Here is a 14,718-nt window from a genome sequence, read left to right on the forward strand (position 1 = left end):
GGGGTAGAAGTGGCAGGAGGAGGGTGCTGCTGTAATTTGGTGGTGGCAGAGACAATGTGAGCACACCTGATCTGAACCCATACGTCCTCAGTCCTCCATGGGGAAAGAAAAGTAAGAGGGAAGTCCCTAGAGGGAGCGGTGTGCTGCTCCTCACAGAGAGGTTTCATTGCTCTGATGCTGCCATCCAGTGGGAGAAGCTCCCTGCAAAGGGAAAAGATGGTAATGTGGTCCTGGGGCTCCCAGCCCCAATAGAGGCACCCAGCATTGGCCCGGGGTGGGGGCTTATAAGGGTCCAGAGCCCCCGCTCTGTGCCCAGCCTGAGGCTGGCCATGGGCAGGCTGAGATGAGCTCCTATACTGTGGGGATACTGGGTCTGTGCGCTCTGAAATGCAGCACCCAGTGAGGGGGTGGGCAAAGTGGGAGGGGGCAGCAAGGGGGGGAACAAGGGGCAGCAATGGGCCTTCCTCACCAGGAGGAGCTGCAGCGCAAGCACGGGATCCTGGTGCAGCACCCAGGGTTGTGCAGGGAAGCACCCTGTTTGCACCCTGAATGCACCACGCTTGCAGAATTCCAGCGTGTAGTCATCAGCACCGGGGTTATAAAGGAAGAACAAAGCAAAACAAAAGGACAGACGAAGCTCGGTTCGGTGAAGCAGAACAGTTTTGGCTGCGCACCCGCAGCAGAGCCCACAAAGTGCCTGTTTGTTTGCACGGTGGGGATCTGGCAGAAAGGAGCTTTCAGTGGGAGGATTCCAAGTTCAGCAGCTCACGGATTGTGGCCGGGGCACAAAGGGACAGTGTTCCTCCAGAGCAGAGGGGTTCGGGGCTGGGAACGCAGCATAGAAGCTGTCAGAGCACAGCGAGGCGATGGTGAAGTGCGTTCATGCTTGGCTTAAAGGGAGCAAGCAGAAAAGAGTTGTGTGTATGGGGGAGGAGGGAAGAAAAAGCAACTACTAAACAAGGAATTCGGGGATTTCTTCAGGCTGCAATTAATGATTGCACTCCTGGGGTGGCTCCGTTTTCCAGGAAAGGAGGGATTTTCCTCCAAAGTCCAAAGGGAAAATCCCTACATTTTTATTCTCCTGTTGTGCCAACAGGAAACGTCTCTCGGGAGCAGCACACGATCCTGCTGCCGTCTGCTCCGGGAAGCACGAGAACAGTAGAAACCCCCCCGGATCCACGGCTCCCAATGGCCCCGGTGGGGGAAGAGACAGCAGCGGGGGCGAAAGGAGGTGTTCGGTACAGGAAAATTGTGTCTGCAAACTGCCCTGACAGCGGGGCTGAGGACTGTGCGTAACTCATCACACCTCATAGCTGTGCCTATAGGGCCGATCCGAGGGGAAGGGGCAGAGTTCTGCCCACGGAGAAGTGACAGCATAGATGGAAGCGCGGCCCGGCAGCGTTTCCACACCAGGACAAGATCGCAGCGCGGCTGTGTCAGTAGGAACTGCTTCCCCATCCCGGCGAACAGCCGCAGAGCTCCGTCCCCCCGAGGGGCGGCTCAGCTTCACCCCTTTCCTAGACCAAAAGAGCCGCGGGGAGGCGGAGCAGCCTCTGCTGTAGGACATCTCCCCCGTGCCCGGCTCCTCCCGGGACCTTCGTGCCCAGGGATGCTCCTGGCTCTCCCCATATCCAGGTAGTCCCAGAACTACGTGCTCAGTGCTCCCCGTTCCCAGTTTCACGTTCTCTCGCCCACCCGCGTTCCCGGTGTCGCCTCCCCGATCCCCATCCAGGTGCGCCCCAGCCCTCCCCACCGCTCCTCCTCTCTTCTCTTCTCCTCTCCGCCCCGTTCCATCCCTCCACCCCCGGGAAAGCGAAAGCGCGACGGGCGGAAGCGGAGCTCCCCGCAGCGCCGCGCCGGGGCCGCTCCACGTCGGGGCCACCATGGCCTCTTCCATCAGCAGCCTCTTCCGACGGAGCCTACGGCGCCCGGGCCGTAGAGGTGAGAGCTGGGAGGGGACGACCGGGACGGGAAGGTGCCGGGATAACGGGAGCCGGGCGGAGCGGGGATGCGCACGGGCAGCACAGAGCGGTCACGTCGGCGTCGGCACCGGTTCGGTCCGTTTCAGCCCTCCCCGAGCAGCTGCCACTGCTCAGCCCGAATCCCGAGGTTTATCCCAAATCCCATGGCTCGTCTCGAACGCTCACCCTAAATCCCCGGGGTTTATTCATTATCCGAGGGCTCACCCCAAACCTCAGGCTTTTTATCCCAGGGTTCGCAACACCCTCTGGGGGGCTCAGCCCGACCCCTCCTGTTCTGCCCTATTCCCAACAACCCCAACCTAAACCCACCCTGAACGAGTCCACCCCATCCCCCGGGTATTTACACCTTCTCCTCTCCGGGGCTTTATCTCCACGTGGAGCCACATCCCCAAAGGCAGCACCACACGGTGAAGCAGAACCCGGCATCGTGGCTGTACCCCACAGTCCTGGTACCTGCAGGGTATGGTACCACTGGAGGATGGTGCAGAAATTGGCCTTTTGGGATCTGTGAGCATTTCTGGGTTGGGGTTTTCTCACCAGCATCACCTGAAGCTAAAACCATCCTGGGGGTTTTGCAACTATTTTCTCAGTATTCAGTAGAAAACGAAGCACAAGCCATTTCCTTTCTGTTGGGGACAGGTGGGTGGCAGCATGGTGTGAGCTCAGCCAGCAGCATGGGCGCAATGGGACGGGTTGTGCAGCTCCCAGCTCTGCCTTTGGCTGATAAGGAACTTGCTGTCAGCGTGGGAAGCTGTGTGTGCGGCATGAACTCTTTCTTGCACCCTCACTGCGGGCAGGGTGCAGCTCTGCAGCCTTTGCCCTCTCTGTGCCCGTGGGAGGGAGGGGTGAAAATCCACAGCTGGGGGTGTCTGCAGACTGAAGGCTGTAGGTGCCCACCAGACCTGCCATAGAGGTGTATGATAATAGCAGAGCTGCCATGGGAACCCATAGCCAATCTCTGGGATACAAGAACAGGCTGCAGGAGCTGGGTTTAATCCAGCTGCATGCCTGTTTTCCTGCCTGCTGTGTCCCTAAGCACGGGTACTGAGCTCATCTCCTGCCTTGCTACTGCTGTCCCACCATCCCAGCACCTTTGGGCATGTCAGTGTGGGCTCTCCTCATTCTTGTTTCTCATTTCGGGGCTGTGAAGCCGATGCTCCCCAGCTGCTCTCCCAACCAGCTGAACAAGAAAACAGGGTGCAGTTCCAAGGAACTGCTTTGCTGTGGGAGCTGTGGTTTAAGGAAAACCATCTGGTATCTCATTTGTAATCAGCAATTCCCAGGACTGAGTGCATCCGGCAGGGAGACATTGAGATTCATCTCAAAGAGCCCCTGGAGGTGCTCAAACAAGACCTGTGTTGGCTGTTTGCTGTTTCTATGTCCTCATAAGGAAACATAAAGTGCTCTGAAAGCACTCCTATGTGGTTCTGCTCTCCACCCCCCATGCCCAGGCATTGCTCTGGGTACCCTCAACATGTCTGGAATGGGGTGAAAGATGGCTGTGGGGGTCTGATTGTGCCTTGATTTCCTTTAGAAGACTCATCAAAGTTCTTTCTTTCCATTCCATGTCCTGCACCCATAGCTCCCCAGCTGCTCACTATTGCCCTCATAGGGACCAGAACCCCCTTTGTGCTGGGTCCTGTATCTCCCCCCACCCCGCACACCTCCCATCCTTATGTTTTACTGTTCTCTGCTGGTTTTGGTTTTGTTTTTTGACTGCAGAAGGCAAACAGGAGGCCCCTGCAGCAGACGGCATCCCATCTCACATGCCTCTGGGAAAGGCAGGAGAGCGGAGCTCCATCCTCTATTCTGCTGGGCAGTTCTTCTTTGAGTACCTGGTGGTGGTGTCACTGAAAAAGATGCCAGATGGACGCTATGAACCCAAGATTGCCTATCAGTTCCCAAAGGTATTTGATCCCACACCCTTCTGGGGCAAGATGTGGCTAAGAGGAAAAGGGGACATTTCCCTTCCCCATCATCAGAGCCAGGGGAGCCCATGCAGGCACCCCAAAGCCACCCCATGCCACCCCACCCCTGTGGCTGCCATGTATCACCCTAATGGCATCATTTCATTCCAGCGTGAGAACCTCCTGAAGGGTCAGAAGGAGGAGGAGGAGCGGCTCCTGCAGGCCATCCCCCTGTTCTGCTTCCCTGATGGCAACAACTGGGAGCCCGTTACCACCTTCCCCAGGTACCTGCCCTGCTGTGGTCCCACCTGGAGGGCTGTGGGCTGTCAGAGCTGCCCTTTGCCTATGGGTTTTCTCTCCTTGCAGTGAAACCTTTTCCTTTGTCCTGACGAATGTGGATGGCAGCAGGAAGATTGGTTACTGCAGGCGGCTGCTGGTGAGCGTTGGCTGTGGCTGTGCCAATGGGGATGCAGTGTGATGATCACTGGGGTGTCTGTGGCTGAAGTCTCAGCTCTGAAAATCCCCCCAGTGAGCAACTTGGGTTTTTCCCATTGAAATTCTCCTTGGGGTGAATGGGTCCAGAGATCACTGGGAAGAGGAGAGATCTGATGTGGTGGGGCTGGGAGATGCTCAGCCTCTTCTCCCATCATCTTGCAGCCCTCTGGCCGCGGTGTCCGCCTCCCTGAGGTCTTCTGCATCATCAGCTGCCTTGGCTGCTTCGGGCTCTTCTCTAAGGTGAGGCTCTATGTGGGTATTGCTGTGCCAGTTGGCTTACCTGCTGCTTGCTAGTATTTCATGGCTCCTTTCTGTCTCCCTCAGATCCTGGATGAGGTGGAGAAGAGGCGTCAGATCTCCATGGCGGTGATTTACCCCTTCATGCAGGGCCTGCGGGAATCACCCTTCCCAGCTCCAGGGAAAACAGTCACCATTAAAAGCTTCATCCCTGAGTCAGGCACAGAGGTTGGTTTTGGGGCCTCAGCACCTTCCATGCTGCTCCAGCATAGGGCTGTCTCCATGGGCATGGGTCAGGCAATGAGGACTTTAGGTTCTGCCTCCTATGGGTGAGAGCAGTGGTGAGGATGAGGATGGAGCCCACCTGTGGGTGATGCCACTTTGCAGCTCCATCAGCCTTCAGTGCAAAAACTCACCCGGCACCATTCCTGAGCACCGCTGCTCTAACAGCATCAGAGTCAGCACTGCTGCGTTGGGGCTGTGCTGGTTCACACCTCTGCCTTGGGGCTGCAACCCAGCAGTGCAGGCTGCAGCTTGCCCTCTGTGAGCACCGAAGGTGTGCTGGAGGCATGCAGCGAGCCCAGCTCTTACCTGCAGTGCTGCTTGGAAAGATCTGAGCAGGGCATGGTGCCCGCCTCACCCATGCAAAGCATCAGGCCATGTTAGCACAAGCAGAGCTCGTTCTGTTTTTCCTTTCTCTTATGGTGAAGCTGTAGTGAAAAGATTGAAGCATCTGCCCTGCGTCCTGCAACAGTGCTGAGCATCTCCAGGATGTGTCCTGCTGGGCTGGGTCTGAGAGCAGGATCCTCCCTCTCTAGTGCCATATGGCAGCTGCCTGTCAAATTACGAGGGATTTCTTCATCCAGGAAAACTTGTGCAAGGGCTTTGCACATTGCTCAATGCTCTGGCTGAGGGCCAGGCTGCAGGAGCGTGGCTGGGGGTAATGGGGAAGCAGGGCGCATTGGGGACATTCTTTAGGAAGAGATGGAATGTGAGGCTCCAGGCAGGGGCTGGAGAGAGGCAGGGAGATCCCAGGGCTGAAAACACATCGTGGTGCTGCAGGGCTGGGAGCTGGATGTGGTGCAGGATTTGTCCTTCACCTTTCCATCCTTGCAAGCACAAAGCATGCCTGTCCTCCTGGGATGGCTTTTGAGGAAGTCTGTGTGGTTTTCATAGCCGAAGTCGTGCCCTCCTTCCTTTTCTGGGCAACTTTCTCCAGCATTGCTCATAGGTTGTGTGCTGAGGTCTCCTGCCAGGGCCTTATGAGCACTGAAGAACTTTGGGTTACAACTCCATTGCCCTAATTAATAAATCCCACAGCAGGCACTGCTGGTGGCATCTCCTGCATTTTGTTTATCATGTCCCAGATCCCCATGCAGGACAAGGGAAAGGCTGTGCTTTGCAGAGGGTCCTGATACAGATGCTGCAGATTCCAGGAAGGGTGCTTGGGCAGCGCTGTGGTCATTAAACCATCTTCTGGGAGCCTCAGGTGGGCACAGAAGGGACAAGTTTCCCTTTATGCCAACCTGGGTGGCTCTCACCCTGCAGCTCATTGAGCTCACACGTCCCGTGGATGCCCACCTGGAGCACGTGGAGTTCCCAGCGCTGCTCCAGCGGCTCAGCCCCATCCTCATCCTGCACATCTTTGCCTCTGCTGTGCTGGAGCGGCGGCTCATCTTCCTGGCTGAGGAGCTGAGGTGAGTCCTGAGCTGTTTCTATTCCCAAAATACCTCCCCCCAGACCCTTGGAGGAGCACAGATTGAGCTCTTCATGCTCTTGCAGTGTCCTCTCGCAGTGTATCCACGCTGTGGCTGCTCTCCTCTACCCCTTCACGTGGGCTCACACCTACATCCCCGTGGTCCCTGAGTGCCTGCTCGACACTGTCTGCTGCCCTACACCCTTCATGGTTGGCATCCAGATGCGGCACCTGGAGCGGGTGCTGGAGCAGCCCATGGAGGAGGTATTTATTGCAGCCAGGAGGGGTGACGGTGTCTGGCTGAGCACTAGGTTCAGCTGTGACCATGGGTTTGTGTTAGGTGGGGAGCAGTGATGTGGGAGGGGGTGACTTGGCAGCAGTGGTTGCTCAGCCCGTTGCTCTGTGCTCTCTTCCAGGCTCTGATAGTTGATCTGTGTGAAGGGAAGATCATCCGGGCGGTAGGTTTCCTATGTAGGACGTGGGGCTGAGGGGCAGCACCAGGAAGGGCCCCTTCCCTGCTCTGTCCCAGCTGCCTCACAGAGGCAGGGTTGAGGTTTTGGTACTGGGAGTGGTGGGGTCACCATCCCTGGAGGGGTTCAGAATGGGGGAGATACAGCACTGAGAGACAGAGGTGGGGTTGGGTTGGACTCAGGGATCTCAGAGCTCTTTTCTGACACTAATGATCTGATGATTCTATGCCTTCATGTCCCGCAAAGGGATTAATTCCTCTACCATGAGCAGCAGCCTCTGTGTGTAGGGCATCCCATTCCCAGGGCAATAATTACAGGGCCCCATAGAGCCCCTGAGCACCCCCACAGCCATGTGAGCTGCACTACTATTGCTCCTTCATGGCCCCATTTGCCTTCCAGGTGGGTGACGAGGAGGACATCTTGCCCATGAAGCTGCAAAATGAGATGCTGGCATCTCTGAACAGGCACAACAACAACAACAACGTACACAGTAAGGGCAACTCTTTACACAGGGTTAAAGTGTGTAGAGGGAGGATTGTTCTCCTAGTGGGACCTGGGCTCCATTTGGAATAACAGAACCCCATTTCCATGTCTAATGCTGTGTCCTCTCCCAGCATCTGAGCAGCTGAACGCACTCGTCTCCGAGGCCTTTGTGCAGTTCTTTGTCCGTCTGGTCGGGCACTATTCCTCACACATCAAGTGGAGTAAAAACGGCCTGGGTACCTTCCAGGAGAGAGCCTTCTGCAAGGCCATCACCTCCAAGACCAACCGCAGGTTTGTCAAGAAGTTTGTGAAGACCAACATGTTCTCCTTATTTATCGAGGACGCAGAGAAGAGCAGGATCCCACAGGAAGGTACGTGGTGCTGCAGAGTGCTGGGGTGGGTGGAGAAAGGGAGAAAAGGCCCCATACCCAGAGAGGGATGCAGCTCTCTCTAACCTGTTTACCCTCTCTGTTCCTATTAGCAGTCAGAAAGCACCTCGGGCTTGTTTTGTCATAAGGCAAACAGTCAATATTGCATAAATGGGTTTGGACACGGATCTCCTCAGTCTGCTGTGCCCTGCCTGGGGTACACAAGGACAGACCTGCAGTAGATGGAGGGCAGAATCCAAGCTGTTGTGTTCCTGCTGCGTCACCTTTGGGGCTGTTTGCATTCTCAGGGGTCTCCTGCTTGATTTCTTCCTTGTTAGTTGGGTACAAAGCACAAAGATGGAACAGGAATGAAAACCAACAGGGTGAAAACCAATCTGAGTTCACTTCTTGTGGGGGGGGGAAAGGAAGTGGTGTTGGGGGGAGGATGGCCACAACCCCATTTCACCCAGATCCCCTGCGTGCAGCCCTCTGTAACCCAGTGTCAGTGTGTGCCATCCACCCCCATGCACCTCAGTGCCCTTTCAGTTCCATGTGTGAGCAGCAGGCACAGATGTGACAGCTCTGGCACTGGCGGTGTTTGCTGACCACAAACCCTTTCTGTGCCTGCAGCGTACTTCCAGCAGAAGATAACAGAATACCACCAGCAAAAGAAGCACCGAAGGGACTCCTGAGAGCAGCCTGAAGGGACGCCACCAGCAGGGCTGTGTGTTCCATCCGTGCCCTATCTAAGGGCAGAGTATTCTGGATTCTGCTGGGTCTGTCCTGCCCCAGCCTCATGGAAAGCACCAAGCACTGGTTTCTGCCCTTTCCCTTTTCCCTCAGGGCACAGTTGCACTGGAAAATAGTTTTGCACAGAGCTCATAAGCAGACGGGGACAGAAACCATGCATGGCTCAGTGCTCAGCCCCACACTGAGCTGTGCCATGGGGACTGCCCCAGCACTGTGAGTGCTGATAGATGGAAGTGAAGGGCAGCTGCAGGACTGGTCATTGCTAAAGGAAAAAATGGATGAGAGATGAGGAAGAAACATTAATTTCTAAGTAAAACAAACATAGGTTTGGTAAATAGGTGGCAGCCTATGGAAGAGGTCTCTGAGGAGTCTGGTATCTGTTGTAGCTGTTGTGTTTGTTGGTACTGCATGCAGCCATGATCTCACTTCAGCTGCTTGAAGTGAACCAACATGTTACTCACTGTGAAGGGCACAGGGCTCTGTTCTGCAGCAGAGCAGCAGTGGGGAGGAGGAAGTGCTGGTTAAATCTCATAGTAAAAGGTGGCAACATCTTCCTCCCTCTGTGTTTGATGCCAACTTCTATATCACTGTGGTTCATCTCAGCACTGCTGCTGAAGTGTGATGCCTGCAGCAGACTTTAAGAGCGTTTTAGGAGTACTTTATGATCTTCCCCCTTTTCTAATGCATCTGCACAGGAAGCAAGGGCTGCTGCACAGACTCAAGGCTGCAGGTCTGCCCAGTTCCTCAATGGCAATGGACCTTCCCTTGGGAGAGAAGGGATGAGCAGGGAGAGATGTTTGCTCTTCCCAGCAGAAGATGTGGAGAAATGCAGAGCTCCATCCTCCTCTCCAGGGCTGCGTGGCCAAACTGTCCCATCTCAGTCATCATCACATCTCTTAATATAACTTCCTTCCTCCTGCTTCCCCCATGAGACATTTCATAGCAGCGCTGTCTAATGAGCCATGGTCAGAGCTGCTGGAACAGCAACAGAACTGAGCCAGAGGCAAAGAGCATCTGTTGGAGGAGTACCATGCACAAATAGAAGCAGCAGAAGTGCTGTTGGACAGAGAATGGAAGAGCAGCGATGTGCCCAGCCATCCTGGAAGGAGGACAGTGACTTTTTGCCCCACTTTGTTTGGGGTGGATGGTAACTCTTTGTCAGGGCTATAAAGGGGTTTGACACTGTAGATGTCGTCTTTGCCTCCACAAGTCCCATATTTGTGGGTACTGAGATAGTTGCAAACAGCCTATGGGAAATTAAAGATAAGAGATCTTTATCTGTGTTTGTTTTCATTCATCTCCCACCACAAAAGGGGAAGGGGAAATGTGGGGTGCTAATAATGAACAATTCAATTATCCTTTCTGCAAAAACCACTTTCCCCTCACTTTTCTACTCACTCATTGCCATTTGGAGAAGTCATTGAGCTTCTGAGCTGCATAACATCTCATTGAGAAGAAAGGGAATCAGTCCCTGCTCTGGCAGCAGCTCTTCAGCAGTGGAGCATCACTACTCACATGGAGGTCTGGAAGCTGCAGCTGCTTCTGCCTGAGAAGCACCCAATGGGAGGTGATTGCTGCTGAAAAGAGAATGGAGGCTCGGGTCACACTGCAGCCAACCAGCAAAACTCAGTGCAGTTTTAAACCCTTCTTCCTGCTCAAGGTCTGTCTCACACTTGCTTTAAGTCTACAAGAATAAAGCAATGCCAGGAAATGTTGCTCCATTCTGGAAAGTGCTCATTGCTTCTGATAAGTTGTGAGCACAGCTCCCAGTAATGCAAAGGTACAAACAACCACCAGGCACAGGCTCTGTGCTTTGGTTCTGCTGTACAGCTGCCCTGCATGGAAGATAAGGTTGGTGTTATGGTGTGTGTCACACCAGCAGCAAATAGCCCCGTGCATATTGAACCTACCAGAGTCACCCTTGCTGAGTGCTTTCAGATAAGCGCAGTACAACAACACGCAGCTCTTATCTCAGCACGCTGCTCTCCTGCCTCTGACCTCAGAACGCTGCTGTGGCCTTCAGTCCCCAAGTATTAAACCTCTCTATAACTCCATTCCCAAACACAAGCAGGCACATGGCAGTGCTGCATGGTGCAGGGTAGGAAGAAAACACAAACATGAAACAAAACTGATGCTCAGATGAACCAGAAGGAAAGCCCGAGCTATCTCAACCCATCCTCATCCCACATTAAGCCCTTGCTGAAGGCAGGGAGCCCCTCCATGTCCTTACAGCAGCCCAGCACCAAGTGACATTCTCAGCTTCCCTTGATGGTTCTACAGGAAACCTCACTGTGTGCTTTGCATGATGTGAGGTCCATGCACGGTGCTGCAGGAAGCAGACAGGTTGCTGTTGGAAAAGCATTCAGAAGATGCTGGAGAGGGAAAAGCAACAGAGTGAAAAAGGAGTGACACGAGATTGGGCTGAGTGTGCAAACACTGCTCCTCCTCCCATCTCCTCCATTAACATTAGGCCTATAAACATATCTGAGATAAGCTATGATCACAAACAACAGGACTGCAATGTACGGTGCCAAAGTTCACGTGTTCCATTGTTTATTATAGGCACTTACACAAACCCTACACCCAAAGCAGTGCTCTGCCTGGCTGGGGTTACCAGCAGCATTGTTTCTTCAGGAACAGGATGCTGCTCTCTGCTAATACTGAAACCTGATTAGTGCAGAAATGGGAAGGTCTCCCTGGCTGCCTGAGGTCACTCCAGCTTTTGGTTGTTGGAAAGCCCAGAAAAAGGTGTCACAGTGCATTTCCCCATTGCAACAGGCATTGGATTCCCTCCTAACAGCTTGTTTGGACCTGGACAGCCCCTTAAAGACTTCAGTTCTTCACCATATCAGTCACAAGCATCAGCGATAAGTTATTCAAAGCAGCTTAATCTCAAAGCCCTAAAAACCAAGAGAACTCCCCCTGTCTGACCCACTGGGCACACACACTTCAGGCAGGGCCTTCAGAAAGGTCCTGAGTTCTGCACCCACCCCCATATGATGGAAGGAATCCCATAATGGAAAGACCCAGCAGCTTCCAACACTGCCAGTCCTGCAGGCTCTTCCCAACCACCTAAAAAGCAGCAGTGAGAGGCTGGGCTTACCCAGATGGAGCCTTCATCTAGATGAACACAGCTAAGATTAGATAGACTTAATATGAATACTATCTACATCCCAGTTATCTGGAACTGCGACAGCTGCTGCCCTGAAGGCTGTGTGACCAAACTCCATCACACTTCCTGAGTGAGCATCACCATGCAAGGAAGGGTGCAAGCCTCTTCCAACCAAGGAAAAGCCCAAACTGCACCTGAATGCATTGCCACCAACAGCTCCCAGCAAACCAGAGCAGATCCTGCTCTGCACAGCAAACCTGGGCCCTTTGTTCAGGGTCTAAAACTCACCTTAGAGGCACATAATGCAGCACTTCACTTCTGCTTGTTTCAATCGCCCATTAAATCCAGCAGCCTCTACACTTGAACTGGTGTTAAAACAGAATAAAGAAGAACAACTTACCACATTACATAGCACAGAAAAGGCTTGGAGATCCCAGAATGACATCCCTGTAAAACTCAAGCACTATGAAACTGTTCTTTAAATAGCAATACGAGTGCTTTATAAGTACTTCAATCCAACAGGACAGAGCCACACACATCTGAAGACAACTGCTGCTCTCAGAATTCTTATTTATTAAGAGCAGAAATCTTGCTTAAGTTCCATACATAAAAAAGTAAACAGTAAAATCTTCTTATAGCTCCTTTTTTCCCTCCATCCCCACTGAAGAAAATTGAGAAATAAGTTGTCTTTTAGATCATGTTTATTTAAAAAAATAAAATTAATTGACAAAGATACCACACTATTTTGCATGCTGGTCATCCCTTCCTCCTGCAGAACCCTGCTCTGTATTCTCCAGCCAAGAAACCACTTTATCAGCAATGCTTCAGCAAATGAACCACATCAGCCTGGACTCAAACCTCGACAGCTGCTTCAGCCACACAAGTTAGTGAGATATCTGTTGTTACCAGCTCGGGTCTTTAGTAAATGAATTTCAAGTGGACACTAAACAAGTATTTCACTAAGAGATGATGAAATAGTAAAATTAAAAGCAAGTCGTATTGCAGCTGTAATTATACTACATTAGAAACTTCAGTTGTTGGGGATCCATTCACCATACATAGATTATTCTGTAATCAAAGTAATTACAAAGAGAGCATTGCTCTCTGCATGCTTTCCTGGGCTTGGAACCAACAGAGTTGACTACATGTAGAGCTGACTAGGGTGTACTTGGAATTCACTCTCTCAGGCAGGAGACTAGTTAAGGAGTGTTATTGATAACAAAGAGTAAGAGCTATACAACATTGATGATTATAAATTACTTTGTTCTTTCCTGCTTTTTTTTTAGCCTTAGTCTCCATCTTGCCATCCGTTCATGTAGAAAACCAACTCTTTTCTTGTTTTCTTCTATGGAGGCTCCCCGTTTATTAATGATGATTAGAATGAGTAGAAGACTTGATTCGGAACACGTGGATGTGCAGATGGGCAGCGATCTGGTTGCATACGCTCACACAGTATCGAAGCAAATCAAAGAGAGAAAAGATCTGCCAAAGGAAGAGTTATGCATTAGATCTACACTTCCATGACATCTATATGACATGATCCGTATGGTGAAGAAAGGGAAAAATAACTACGGGGCTCTTCTCAAGAGCAAGATCTCAAACCCTGCAGGAACAGACGCTCCCTGTAGGCAGCATTGCTTTATAAGCACATGAACTATGCACCAAGCAAACCCTCTTCATGTCACCTTACATAAAGGCCTACTCAAGCAGCTCCCCAGTGCCACCATCCTCAAAGGGAACCAGCTAAGTTCAACCAATGCCAACAGCATAGAGGAAAAGAGCACCCAATGCTTGTAATGATAAGTGACAAAGCAAACTCATACTTACCAGGGCAATCCAGAGTACAATATACTCATCAATAAAGCTGTTAAAATACTGGTCCAGAAACAATAATGCTGGGCCTATGAAAGCTGTATCGTGCAGGTGCATTTCACTTTTGGTCATGTGTGCAACCTACAGTTAAAAAACAGAGGAAGTTGAAGATATTAACGTACTCCAGCAGTGAGTTTGATTCACATAAAGCCAAAAAAAGCTGCAGTTAAAGCCACATTCCAGTACGATGTATCAGGTGCATCACCCTACCAGCACAGCCACTGCTGTGACTGCACAGTGAGCTGGGCTTGCTTAGAAAGCAGCTTTTCCTCCATTGCGAGTTACACTCAACACAGACCCAGTTCACGTGGCAACACAACCTGTATGCACAGAACTGAGACTGCGTGGGGCAGCACTTGGTTAATCTACTCCCTGCTACAACCCAGTAAATGATTCTTTTTTTCCCCAGTTGGTTAAGTTAAACTCAAGCACTTGTCCCAAACTCCCACAGCTCTGTCAGCTTCCCTCCTCCCCCAACAAGCTTTCCTCTCCTCCACACATACACCAGGGGAGGGTTTCAGCCAGCTCTCCTCCAGCCCTGCTCACTGCCTACACACACAAACACACTGCAGAGACACGAACAAACAGCTGGGAAGGGGGGGGAGACAGAACCCAGGGATGGAAAGCTGTATTGGCTCTAACTGTGTAACTATGGCATCTGCATGACATTCACTACTGCACTTCCAAGTGGAAGAAAGACTTGTGCTCCATCCCCTGCACCTCCAAATAATGAAGCGTGTTTAATCACTTTGCTACACAAAACAGATGCAAGTCAGCTGATGGAATAACCAGAGAAGAGCTACAAGAAGTCTTAGTGCAGTAGCTATAAACTCTGGTGTACTTACCACGAGTTTGTTTGTTATCTTAGCAGATACAAAACCGAAAGTAAGTATATACAAGCAGGGGTGCTTTTCAAACAGCTGCACAGCAGATTTCTTGTAGATCATTGCAGCGAGTGCGATTACTGACCCAATATGAAGAAAGGGTGAAAGGACGCTGGTTCCCTGCAGTGAGAGAAAGTTAAAAGCATTAAGTTGACAAAAACATGCAAAATAATCACAGCAAACCAAACACTCACATGGCAAGCAGACGTGTGGTTTTTAAACTAAGAACACATGAAAAGCAATTGTGTCTCTACACCAGCAATAACAGGAACAAGATGTGGTGAAACACCAGCTGAGCGTGTGGTCAAACATCTCCTGTGCTGAACAAGAGAGCAAGAACTGCTCAGTGCTGGCACTCATCACCCAGGCAGGGGCTGATGCTAATATTAAGCACTGGGAGAGACTTCCCTCTGTGCAGCTTAAAAAGCAATAGAACAGCCTTCTAAGCAGCCAGTCATTGTT

General features: G+C 51.8%; 2 protein-coding genes across 12 annotated transcripts in view; one reads left to right on the plus strand and one right to left on the minus strand.

Annotated features, from left to right (window-relative positions):
• The first annotated feature begins 1,214 nt into the window (after positions 1-1,214).
• Positions 1,215-9,665, plus strand: DENND2D (DENN domain containing 2D). The gene is made up of 13 exons (XM_085527293.1): positions 1,215-1,635; positions 1,733-1,941; positions 3,705-3,889; positions 4,061-4,173; positions 4,256-4,325; positions 4,547-4,624; positions 4,709-4,849; positions 6,170-6,318; positions 6,404-6,581; positions 6,734-6,775; positions 7,187-7,277; positions 7,402-7,641; positions 8,269-9,665. Exons 1-13 carry the CDS (start codon positions 1,610-1,612, stop codon positions 8,328-8,330), a joined length of 1,584 nt encoding a protein of 527 aa, XP_085383419.1. The 5' UTR covers positions 1,215-1,609; the 3' UTR covers positions 8,331-9,665.
• Positions 9,666-12,183: 2,518 nt separating this feature from the next.
• The window catches only part of CEPT1 (choline/ethanolamine phosphotransferase 1), a 50,119-nt gene continuing 47,584 nt past the window's right edge, over positions 12,184-14,718 (minus strand). For all 11 annotated transcript variants that reach the window (XR_014938818.1, XR_014938817.1, XM_085527290.1 and 8 more), the window contains 3 exons: positions 14,218-14,376; positions 13,328-13,453; positions 12,184-12,982 (listed from right to left, as the gene is read on the minus strand). Coding sequence is in view for 9 of the 11 variants with exons in the window: in XM_085527290.1 (XP_085383416.1) it covers positions 12,866-12,982; positions 13,328-13,453; positions 14,218-14,376 (402 nt within the window). In the remaining 2 variants the exon portion in view is untranslated. The remainder of the gene's footprint in view (positions 12,983-13,327; positions 13,454-14,217; positions 14,377-14,718) is intronic.

Source organism: Coturnix japonica, chromosome 38, assembly GCF_054131305.1.
Source record: "Coturnix japonica strain WE chromosome 38, WE-NBRP24, whole genome shotgun sequence".
Classification (NCBI taxonomy): domain Eukaryota; kingdom Metazoa; phylum Chordata; class Aves; order Galliformes; family Phasianidae; genus Coturnix; species Coturnix japonica.

Excerpts from the sequence above, each read along its gene's own strand:
- DENND2D (XM_085527293.1), top strand. The coding sequence starts at position 1,610 with ATGCTCCTGGCTCTCCCCATATCCAG. Across the intron at positions 3,890-4,060 it reads TTGCCTATCAGTTCCCAAAG|CGTGAGAACCTCCTGAAGGG; the intron begins GTATTTGATCCC and ends ATTTCATTCCAG. Across the intron at positions 6,776-7,186 it reads AAGGGAAGATCATCCGGGCG|GTGGGTGACGAGGAGGACAT; the intron begins GTAGGTTTCCTA and ends TTTGCCTTCCAG.